The sequence below is a fragment of the Labeo rohita genome, chromosome 1 (assembly GCF_022985175.1).
Source record: "Labeo rohita strain BAU-BD-2019 chromosome 1, IGBB_LRoh.1.0, whole genome shotgun sequence".
Classification (NCBI taxonomy): Eukaryota; Metazoa; Chordata; class Actinopteri; order Cypriniformes; family Cyprinidae; genus Labeo; species Labeo rohita.
In genome coordinates this window covers 15,098,084-15,110,701 of record NC_066869.1, presented here as the reverse complement: position 1 = coordinate 15,110,701, position 12,618 = coordinate 15,098,084, and the positions used below count along the sequence as shown (strand labels likewise).

The following is a 12,618-nucleotide window of genomic DNA, read 5'->3' as shown; positions in this document are numbered from 1 at the left end:
TTATACCCAAACATGATAACTGCTCTCTCTGTGTCAGCTCTGGTTCACAAAACCAGTCATAAGGGTAATTTTTTGGAAATTGATTTGATTTGAAAGCTGAATAAGTGAACTTTCAATTGATGTATGGTTTGTTAGGACAATATTTGGTTGCGATAGGACTATTTGCAAATCTAGAATCTGAGGGTGCAAAAAAAAAAAAAAAATCAAATATTGAGAGAATCGCCTTTAAAGTTGTCCAAATGAAGTTCCTAGCAGTGCATATTTCTAATCAAAAATGAAGTTTTGATATATTTACAATAGAAATTTTACAAAATATCTTTATGGAACATGATCTTTACTTAATATCCAAATGATTTTTGGCATAAAAGAAAAATCAATAATTTTCACCCATACAATGTATTGTTGGCTATTGCTACAAATATACCTGTGCTACTTACGAGTAGTCCAGGGTCACATTTATTAATATACTCGTTTACCTCAAATGCAGCTGCATTAAAGATTAATGAAGTAAACTCACACCTGAATGTTCAAAGTGTGACTGTTTTTTGTGTGTTACAGGTTGAGCACTATTTTGGTAAAGGAGTGTCACTCTGTGGATCCCTCTCAGTATTTTGCCGAGTGTGCAAGTGCAACAACAACAATAAGAACATGACTGAAACACCTGCAATACTGTACTAATGTGTACTAGCCAACTACAGAATTATGACTAGCTAACTAACAATACCAGTAGATCAGCTGCATACAGTCACTTTAAAAAACAGTCTGATGTTTCCACAGCAACTGCCTTTGAATGGTAATGAGGTCATTACGATGGTGATGGGTTCTGTGCGAGTTTAAAACATTTAATAACTTTGAATAGAGGGCGCTTGTGCATTAATAAACTATATATTATTGCTGCAATACTGTAGATGTTTGGTGGCATTTTGAATTTCTGGCTGTAATTGTAATAAAACAACCTCTGTTCCTTGAATCAATGTGTGCAGGTGTTTTGAGTGTGATTATGATAAAGTGAAGAGCATGCTGGTAAAAATTATGCAAGTAAATCATCCATGACTATTCATCAGTCTCACTGTTTTCTAAACAGCACTTTTAGTTATAACAGGGGACATTCTAGTTTAGCAGTCAATACGGAAATATAAGATATATTTACACTTAATAAATAACACATTACATCAGACACCTTCACTGGTGCACTTACAGTTAACCCGACAGACAGCATTAAAGGGGTCATGACCTGATGACTGATGAACTTGTTAGTAAATGCCACTGATATGATTGGCTAACATCACTGCATAGGAAACAGTATCAATGCCCCACCCCTCATTATTGCATGTGAATGTTTTAACAACATGCTCAAAATTATGAGCAAAACTAAGAGCAGTTTGTCCATTTAAGGCTGCTGTAGAAACACGGCGGCACTAAATAGCGATTTACTTGTTAGGTGACCTGCAGTGCATGTATATACAAACTGCTCATTCTAAGGTAATAAAAACATAACATAACATAACATAACATAACATAATAATCATTATGTAAGTTCTTTACACACCTCTGAAAACATAGTTGTGTATATTATATTGCATTCCTATCAGTAAACTCTTCTTAAATATTACACACTGCACCTTTAAGCAACTAAATGCCAGTGGGCGGGGCCTATGGTGAGAAAACTATTCGTTTAAGTGTTGCCGGTTGATGTCATCCTGGCACTTCAGATCCAAATGAGCTGTTTTTAGGATCTTGATTAAATAAATGCTTGGTTTATAATAAGGAGGAGGTTTTAAGCTATGACACTTGAAGGATGTTTTAATAGTACAAAGAACTCTTATATGCCAAATGATCAAGGCAAAATTGGTTTCTTATGTCATGACCCCTTTAAACAACAACCTAACCCTACAAAAAAATGTTCATAACAGTTTACCTTATTACGACTCCACCTTCACTTGATTGTTTTAAGAACACATATTTTTAGTAAAGTTTTAATATTTAATTGTTACTGTTATTATGCGTAATGGATTATCTACTGTATTGTTTTGCTGACTTTACAGTCAGTAGTTTATGAACGTTAAATATAAATATAAAATGTTAGTAATTAAACATTCATGACGTTTAGAATGGGCAAAAATTATATTGTATTGGGTAAACATTCATATTGTATTGTTTTCAAAAATATTCCAAAGTATTATCAAGAGCATAAACTAGCTCACATTTATAACTTAAGTTTGAGTGATGCCATTTGTAAGAAACAAGAAGGCTTTGCTCATGAATATTAATTATGTTACGCGACATATTATTGGCTACAATTAATATGTTGTGAATAAAGAAACCCCTACTAAGTGTATTGTTTATTTATTCATAAACACTTAAGCTAGCTTACTTGAAAAATAGATAAGACTCATTAGCACTAATATTCACGCACAACAGCTCATGTGACGCACATACAGGACACGGTTTCGGTTTAAAAACAGACGGAGCGCAGCGAATGGAATAAAACACAGGCTCTCGAGATGCACTTTAAAGCAAGTTTTCTGCTAAAAGTTTCTTCTTCTAATAAAAAATTTTTAGTAGAGGAAAACGAACCATAACATGAATTGAAGCAGCTATTGCAAACAGCGCCCTCTGTTGGTCTAGAGAACCTGTGGGCTCTGTCTCTTGTCAAATTGGGGCTCTGTCCTCTGTTTTGAACCTATACTCAAAAAGAAATGGGACATTTTCACACAGGTAGGGGAGACCAGGGATGATTGTAACATGGGTCAGTTCTAACACTTCCAGTTTCTCAAATAAGGAACCAGTTACAGTTCACTTAATTCACTCAACAAATTCTCAGTTTACTCCTTATTGTACATGTGAAGAAGTAGAGCCCTGTGGCAGACACAGCAGATTTTAGATGAGAAAAACAAATTTTACTAATTTAACTTAAAAAAAGTAATTTTATATACATTTATACATTTATTTGTGATGGCAGTCCCTGCTTTGCAGTCAAACAAAGTTAAATTATGTCTAGTGTGTGTCTGTGTAGATATTTTTCATGCAAGTCGTTAGTGCTAATGTTTTGGCTGTTAGTTGTAAGGTGAGCTAGTTCATGGCTACAACACTCTGGGTTAGTTGTAACATCAATGAAACATGTTATAACTTATTTAAAGCTATTTTTTTGTTTGTTTGTTTTATTTATATGTGTTTCAGTATGTCACACAAATGCACATTATTCATTTTTATTATTATGATGCTAGTAACACACAATCAAACACACATCAATTGTAATGAAAAGTCGGTGTTGAATAAAAAGCTTTTTTGTCATAATGCTTATGTGGATATCATAATGTTACATCTCACCCCAGGGTATGTTACAACTAACCCAGACTATGTGGTGAATTGTAACATTTCACTCCTCGTGTTTGAAATTAAACCATGCATTTTCTGTTTGTGCTGAAAACATAACAGTTATGATATTTAACAGCAGATACTTGTAACTAGTTTGAATCACATTTTGAACACAGTGGCTTAAAAGAACTGAAATGTCAAAAATGTTACAACCATTCCCAGTCTCCCCTACAGGCCCTGGACAATATACCCAGAAAAACGGGGGCGTTTGGTCACTCTAAAATTGTAGCCTCACCTGTTTTCCACTTTGTGTTTAGTATGAAACATTGTGGTTTGGTTTCTGTGGAACTGGGTGACACAGCATGTTCTATAAACAGAATAAAATACAATAATGATGACATATGAGGACACATCAGAAGAGGCGTCTTTGTCTCAGTGGGGATTGGGTGTCATGTACAGATTATGTAACACCGCTAGACTACAACAAAGACAGATCTGAACCAGATTAGAGATACTGGTTATGCGTCACATAGCATAATTGTCTCTGTAAAATTCATTTTATATATCTAGTAATTAATCATTTTAATTTTCATATGGTCAAAGAGTTTCCAGTTATGTGCTGAAGTGCAGTGGTTTTCAGTATTCTACACAAATATAGCTCATCCATTTTTAAAACTGCACAACATATAGCCAAAACTGCATTTTAGTATCTTTATTAATTGTGAAAAAGTGTGGTGCAAAACATTCTAACTGTTTACATGCATAAAAGTCTATTTGGTAAGTAATTAAAAGAAATGGTAACACTTTACAATAAGGTTCATTAGTTAGCATTAGTTAACTACATTAGTTGACAAACTAAGAATGAACAATACTTTTACAGCATTTATTACTTTTAGTTAATGTTAATTTTAGCATTTACTAATGCATTATTAAAATCGCGAATTGAGTTTGTTAACATTAGTTAATGCATTGTGAACAATCAACGACAGTTTTTTTTATTAACTAACATTAACAAAGATTAATAAATAGTGTAATAAATGTATTGTTCATTGTTTGTTCATGTTAATTAATAAATTAACTAATGTTAACAAATGACAACTTATTGTAAAGTGGTACCAAATAAATAAATGAATAATAATAATGTTATATTTAATCATAAACTTCACCTTTTAAATTCTCCTTACTAAATTACAAAGCAAAAAATCAAATTAATATTACTTTATCACTTATTTTTGGTTCCAATCTCAGAAAAAAAAAAAATCATGCATCAAGTATTTTTGTTTAGTTTTGATGGCAACGCCCTGTTTTGTCTTATTACTTTTAAAAAAAAAAAAATCTGGATTAGCTAAATAATTGTTTCTAGCCAATATGACGTCTTAAGGTTGCAAAACCCGTTCTGGTCCTGAAGAATAAAATTGTGTCCAAGAGCTGGTTTTGGTTATTACTGTGAATTATATAAACTTTTATAATCAGGTAATCAGGAAAAACACTGAATTGCATTCTTTTGTACTGGTTCGACAGAGAAGCTGGTCCACCCTGAATACCGATACTCCCAAAGGAAAAAACAGTCAGGATTTAACAATCTGGAGTGGCAGGAAAATGATGACCTGGCTAGTGGCTAATTGACCCATGCTAACAGATGAAACTTTGACCTCATGAATAAACAGTAAGATGCAGTTTTATAAATGTACCTCAATATAAAAATACCTGAACATCAGCAGCTCTTTAGGTATGGCACGAACTAGCAAATATTAGCAAGACTGCATTTAATGTGAAACTTTTACAAACACTAACTCCAACAACATGGCACAGTTACCAGTTGGTGCACAGTAGCTGCAGCCTTTTTGGTTTTGCAGTGAATCTGCTATGCAAACTTGTTGTTCTAAACAGTTTTTTAGGATATCAAGCCCTAAATTCAATATAAGATTCAATTTATTTTGGTATTAACCCACTACAAATAGAAAATTCTGGATTTTAACTCCCCAAGATTGTTGGTTAGGGAGGATGAGTAAGAAACCTTGGGAGGAACCAAAACTCAGGGAGAGCCCATCATCTTCTAGTCAACACATGTTTAAAGAAAACATTAACAAAATTTCAGCAATGAATCAAAATTAAAGGTGCAGCTGCAGGTGGAGGCACCTCTAACATATATAAGTCTGATGGAGCACAGTACAGAAGACAGTGAAGACTGAAGAACATTCGAAGACTCTCATTCATCTGTATCTTCAACAACAGAACATCTGGTAAGAGATTTATATATATTATCATTTATATTATTGCTAAATCAGATGTGTTTGCATTCAGCTCAGTTGAGTTTTGTGGTTATTTGTAAAATAATTTATGCATTTTGTTCTAATGGACATTTTTATAATAAGTATAATAAAATATTATTTAATGAAATTTAGATAATGATTATATTTCTTTGTTTCCAAGATCATACCTAAAATAATGTTACTATTTCTCATATATTGATTTGCCAACGTGTTAAAATTGTGATTTGTTTTTGGTTTTATTGCAAGACATATACAAAGTAATTTTGCATCATAATGTTAAATGTGCATCTTGATTGTAAAACAGTTACAAACTTAACACATACATATCCTGTGTTTAATCTCCAGATATCAAAGATGAAGAGTGCTTTTCCAGTGAAGATGTCGGTGTTGGCTCTGGTTCTGCTGGTGTTCAGCATTTGTGAGGCTGACAATCATAACATTCCACATTTTAGGCCATATCCAAGACCTCCATTCTTCATCAAAGACTCCACATTGAAGACAGACTCAGGACCCACAACCTTAAGGCCAACCTCCACCGAAACCTCTACTGCAACTTCAGCTTCCACCATAAGCCAGACTACAACCTCCACCCCAACCTCAAACCCGACTGCAACCTCCACCTCAACTTCAAACCCGACTGCAACCTCCACCTCAACCTCAAACCTGACTGCAAACTCCACCTCAACATCAAACCTGACTGCAACCTCCACCTCAACCTCAAACCTGACTCCAAACTCCACCTCAAACCTGACTGCAACCTCCACCTCAACATCAAACCTGACTGCAAACTTTACCTCAGCCTCAAACCTGACTGCAACCTCCACTTCAGCCTCAACCTTAAACCCGGCTGCAACCTCCACCTCCACCTCAAACCCAATTACAACCTCCAGTGAAACATCAACTTCAAGCCCAATGGCAACCTCCAATTTGAGCCCCAACACAACCTCCACCAAAACATCAACCTCAAACCAGACTACAACCTCCACTTCAAGCCTCGCCACAACCTCCACTGAAACCTCAAGCCCCAACACAACCTCAAGCTCCACCTTGTCCTCGACCACAATCCCCACCGCAACCTCCAACTCAAGCTCCACCAGCATCTCAACCACAAAACCCAGCACAAACTGCACCAAAGCATGTCAGAAGCCTCCCCACAAGCCTTCCCACAAACCCTCTCACGAACCTCCCCACAAGACCTACCCTGTCTTCCACGATTAAGGCCCCAGAACAATCTCAACTGAAAGATCCATCTCAGTCTCCAACTGTATCTCAGCTGCTGGAGAAAAGAATAAACCAATAGCAATTCATGAATGGTTAAAGGGCTCATATCACTATTTATTTTTTTCCTGAAATCCACTTATAATGTAAATTGGCTTGTGTTTTTTTAGTGTTGGTTTCTTCTGTGACATAATTATACAGTATGTTCAAATCTTCTGATTGTTTCATTCCATTTCAATAAAAGCAGAGCAAAATTAAAGACACTTGCCTTTTCTATAAACCTAAAATATGCAACTTTAGAAATTATAACAATACAGTAAAATTAAATCACAAAATACGAGAGGACAATGGGTCTCAGTCAATGCATTGGCATGCATTTGTACGTAATTTCTATGTGTGAAAACTTTCATGCAGAATTTATGACTCATAAATAATGTTACACTTATTTTTCATACTCCTGATGACAAAGTACTTTGTTAACCCTGTTGAAAAAAAAACAGCATATGCTGGTTAGTTAGGTTTTGATGCTAAGGTGCTGGTTTTAGCTGGTCCTTAGCTGGTTTATGCTGGTCCTTTGCTGGTTTATACTGGTCCTTTGCTGGCTCTTTGCTGGTCCTTAGCTGGTTTAAACTGGTCCTGGACCAACACATGACCAGCTAAGGACCAGCATAAACCAGTTTAAACCAACATCCCAGCATCAAAACCTACCTAACCAGCATATGCGGGTTTTTTTCAACAGGGACGCCACTTTGACAAACACGATTGCGTGTGGCTATATGAAAACTGAAAATGACACACTTACTTTACTTGAAGCTCTTGCCGCACATGCTCTCAGTCAAAAGCCTGCGCGCGAGAGAAAAATAGGTGCGCTAAGGTTGAACGGAAAGTTCGTTTTGAAATGGTTTACCCATTTTACTAGCGTAGAGGTGCACACACTCCCTTATTAAAATCCATGTAATTATTATTAGAACTGAATAATTTGTATCCATTAACATTAGAAAGACGGTGTCCCTTACAAAAAGGGTATCCCCTTTTTGGCATATTGATTTGTATTGCATAAATCAGAATCAGAATCAGAAAGAGCTTTTATTGCCAAGTATGCTTGCGCATACTAGGAATTTGTTTTAGTGTCATTAGCTTCCAGTACACAGAGACAACAACAACATACAGACAATAAACATAAGATGAGAAAAAAAAATACACATATGTACATATAAATAGACAAAAGTTAGAAAAATAAGATGAGAATAAAATACACATATGTAAATATAAATAGACAAAAATTAGAAAAATAAATTGAGAAATAAATAAGTGGTATGTACATTGTGCTATAGATGACAGAATAGAATAGAATAGAATAGAATAGAATAGAATAGAATAGAAAGAGTTAGAGATGCAGGGATGTGCTAGGATGGGGGTGGTAACTTATAAATAAAAAGTTATTGCACATTATATTGCACAATTGGGGGAACATTTAACTGTTCATAAGGAGAATTGCCTGGGGAAAAAAAAAAAATTTTGTGCCTGGTTGTCCTGGTGTTTGGGGCTCTGTAGCGCCGGCCAGATGGTAAAAGTTCAAAGAGATGATGACTTGGATGTGAGGGATCCAGAGTGATTTTCTGAGCTCTTTTCCTCACTCTGGATGAATACAGTTCTTGAAGGGTGGGCAGGGGAGCACCAATAATCCTCTCGGCAGTCCGAACTATTCTCTGTAAAACACAGTTTTACTACAAATACCATGGTTAAACTATGGTTAGTTTTTTGTTGTTTTTTTTTTGTGGTTACCATGGTTTAACTATAGTAACCATGTTTTTTGTTTTGTTTGAGCCCCATGGTAATTTATGTGTAGTGTATGTACCACAAATTTTTTTCTCATCCAATTTTCTCGCATCCTTCCTCCTCGGAGGAAACATCCCTGGTTGTGACCTAATGGTTAGAGAATCAGCCGAAGGTTGTGGGTTCGAGTGTGCACTTGGAAGGGTTAAATGCAGAGCACAAATTCTGAGTAGAGAACACTGTACATGGCTACACGTCACATCATTATTTCACATTATACCTGCCTACGGTAAGGTTTAATAAGTGTTTCTATAATATGTGCACTAGTTGTAATCCCAAACTATCTGACCTTAAATGCATTGGCATGCTTTCCACCCTGCATGGTGCCAAATGAACTTGATCCAGAACATAGCAAAATTCATATGCTTGCATCATTGTATTACAACAAAATGCTTTTCCTCCTAACATTTGTTTTATTTTTATTAAGGGTTTATTTTTATTAAAGTTCAGAGGTCAACATCACTGTAATGTAGATGATCATGTGGTTGCCATCACTTCTGTGTCCATGTGTGTTTCCTACGTGACTAACCCAGTTCTCCACCCGGCATTGTCTCATTAACCAGTCAGTCTGTCCAGGTCTTTCTTGCTGCTGTCTAGTGGCGTCACATAACCCGCACACGATATCTGATCCCCGAGACGAAGACAAGTACTCAGATGTGGCTCTCTGAAAAGATGCACAAAACTTCATTGTGTTTTCTCTATTTATAAAACTTGAATCATTGCAACCCAGAAACACTGAAACCAAAACATTTCATACAGAACATAAAGTGCCATAAAACCGCCTACCACTGACACACAACCTTTCACACTCATATTTCACAAAAGCCACCGACGCATAGACAGACCCTCTCAGGGGAACAGGTGGGTCTATATCTACACAGGCGGCTCTTCTTCGACTTGTAAGAGAAACACAGAGATTGTGAGAATTCGTCCAGACGTGAAGATGTTGGCTGTTGTGGTTGTTTTATTCCTGGTGGCTGGCTTAAGTGACAGTAAGATTTTGAGCAAATGTGAGCTGAAGCAGCAGCTTGAAACGGGCCTTAGTCTGCCATCTACCAATTCCGCAGACATGCTGGCACAGAGTAAGTCTCTATTTACATCCAGAGCTTTAGATACTGATCACTGCTTCTGTGTAGAATGATATGTTTAATACTGTTTAATTAGTTTCCAGGTGAGTATATAGTGAAAACCCACTTTTGAAATTTATTTTTTAGATGTATGGAAAAGAGTGATGGTGATATTTCAGGTTGCATGGAATAACAAAACCTCTCTTTACAGTTGTGTGTCATGTCCAGAACAGCTCTAGCTTCAATACCAGCGCCATTAAGACGATCCCTGAGCCAGAAGAGCCCCATGGTAATCACGGTTCTCGTCATCGTAGGTCTCCCGGAGGAAAAAAAAAAGGCCATCCCTCCAGTAGTGAAAGTGTCGAGAACAAAAGTGAGGTCTGGACCCTGTACGGCTTGTTCCAGCTTAGTGACCACGTGGTGTGCAACTCTACCCAGAGTCGTGCGCTGAACCTCTGTGGGCTGACGTGCACCAGTGAGTAATATGAAAAAGATGAAGTAGTGGTAGATACGACAAAGTAACCCATGACAGTGTGATCAGTGTGGAGTTCTTTTGAAAGAAATGAAGACTTTGATTCAGAAAGGGTAATCAAAAGTCATAGTAAAGACATTTATATGTTACAAAAGATTTCTAGTTTTTTCTATTCATGAAAAAATCTTTAAAAAATGTATCACGGTTTCCACAACTGTTTTCAACAATGATAATAATGTTAGAATGATTTCTGAAGGATCATGTGACACTGAAGACTGCCGTAATGATGCTGAAAATCCAGCTTTGATGACAGGAATAAATTACATTTCACAACATATTCAATTAGAAAACTGTTATTTTAAATTGTAATATTTGAGAATTTTACTGTTTTTACTGTATATTTAATCAAATAAATGCAGCCATGGTGAGCAGAAGAGACTATTTATGGCATAAATATTCTTTCAAATGAAATTAAATGTATTTATTCTCTTTTTCAGAGCTGATTGACGATAACATCAGTGATGACATAAACTGTGTCCAAACCCTTATAAATGCAGTGTGAGTTAAATTGATTTAATAGTACATACAAATGTCTGATTATATTATATTATCAAGGTTTTATCCAGTGTAGTATGATTTAATTACTGTGCTATGACATTATACATTAATCCTTCCTGGTGAAAAAAACAGCATATGCTGGTAGGTATGTTTTGATGCTGGAATGCTGGTTAGGTAGGTTTTGATGCTGGTTTAAGCTGGTCCTTTGCTGGTTTATGCTGGTCCTTAGCTGGTTTATGCTGGTCCTTTGCTGGTTCATGCTGGTCCTTGACCAGCAACATGACCAGCATAAACCAGCAAAGGACCAGCTTAAACCAGCATCAAAACATACCTACCAGCATATGCTGTTTTTTTCACCAGGGCTGTTTGTAGATGTATTCATTTTGCAGACTGTAGTATTAATATTTATTCCATGTAAAAATCATATTAGTAGCGAATCCTCATAAAGTAGGTGAGTGCAAGTTCTGATATTGTGTTCATCTGTCTATAACAGAACCGCGCAGATTCCTGACCCCAATATTGTCAAACACATCAGGGAAATGTAAGTGAATGAAAAAGAACCAATTACACCAGTTAATGGAAAACATGAATGCATTGACTGTGTTTGCATACATTAAAATTGATAGGTTCCAATAGCTAACGTCACTGTTTAAACCATATTTTAATGTTTGCAATTTTCCTTTGTCAGGATCTCGTTGATCTACCAGCCAGAGTGTAACATGGTGAAGGCCACTTCATATTTTGCCGACTGCTAAAAACCCTGAATTCAAGACTTCTCGACTCCTGACCTCTTGTAGACCCCCCTGCTTTACTTTTGCATTTATATTCGTAGCTTTCTTGCCGGACAACAAAATCCTAGCACAGGTAGCTTGTGTGTCTTGTACTAAATGAGTCATTAAAACGTTTGAAAAGCAGTGTTGTGCTCATGAATGTCATTAAGGCCCATGTCTGACATTGAACATTTCATGTTGAATGTTTATGTTCATTTTATTGCCAAGGACAATCCAAATCGCATGGAATGCAAAGACGTAAAGATAAGCAAGCTAAGATATTTTTGCACTATTTATACTAAGAACATAGAATGTCCAATAGATGGCGTGCTTGTTAACAAACGGATTGTGGCGCCAAAGTAAATGGCACATTTGATTATTGACTAGGTCTACTGGTAATGCATAGGCGTTTTGTTTTTCTGGCGTTTCTAGCTACAAAAAAAATTGGGAAAATTACCTAAAAATCTCAAGCAATTAAAATTAGGTAACATAAAACTTTATATAATCTATAAAACTTTTTGCACACTCTCAGAAAAATGTACAAAAAAGCTGTCACTTGGGCAGCAGTACAATGGGTACACTTTTGTCAATTTTACGGGTCTGGCTTCCAGTGTAATCCGCATCCAGCTATTTTTAGCTGTACAAAACAGCTCGTATTGCAAATTTGTGCGTCTTAGCATGTTATTTTAATGCATTATCTTAATCATGAACACACTGGTTTGTAGTGCAAATAGTTTTACTGTTTACTGCACGTTGTTGTTCTTCTCGTTATTATAGCAGATAATGAACCGGAAGTCTCACCCATAGGCTTACTACCGCGTTCGAAGGTGGATAGCGCATGCAATCTGCATGTGGGTAAAAATTTCAGTGACACTTTGCAGTCTTTAATATGGTCTTTATTAGAAGTAATTCAGATGATGGCTAATGATATTGCAAAACCTGTCAGGATTGTGCGCTATGTTTAAATGCAAATGAGGACTGATGCAGTCTTGCAGATATAAAAAGTGACATCATACTGTTGTTGTCTCTATTAATTGCATCTAACTAGACAGTATTTCAAAGTAAAACACATGGTGATTACTCAGCCTACTGTAAATACAAGCACA

The 12,618-nt window shown here is 36.1% G+C and overlaps 1 protein-coding gene across 1 annotated transcript; it reads left to right on the top strand.

The window, feature by feature from the left end:
• The first annotated feature begins 9,510 nt into the window (after window positions 1-9,510).
• Window positions 9,511-11,796, top strand: LOC127170402 (lysozyme C, milk isozyme). The gene is made up of 5 exons (XM_051118294.1): window positions 9,511-9,727; window positions 9,924-10,187; window positions 10,682-10,742; window positions 11,236-11,283; window positions 11,431-11,796. Exons 1-5 carry the CDS (start codon window positions 9,589-9,591, stop codon window positions 11,495-11,497), a joined length of 579 nt encoding a protein of 192 aa, XP_050974251.1. The 5' UTR covers window positions 9,511-9,588; the 3' UTR covers window positions 11,498-11,796.
• Window positions 11,797-12,618: the final 822 nt, after the last annotated feature.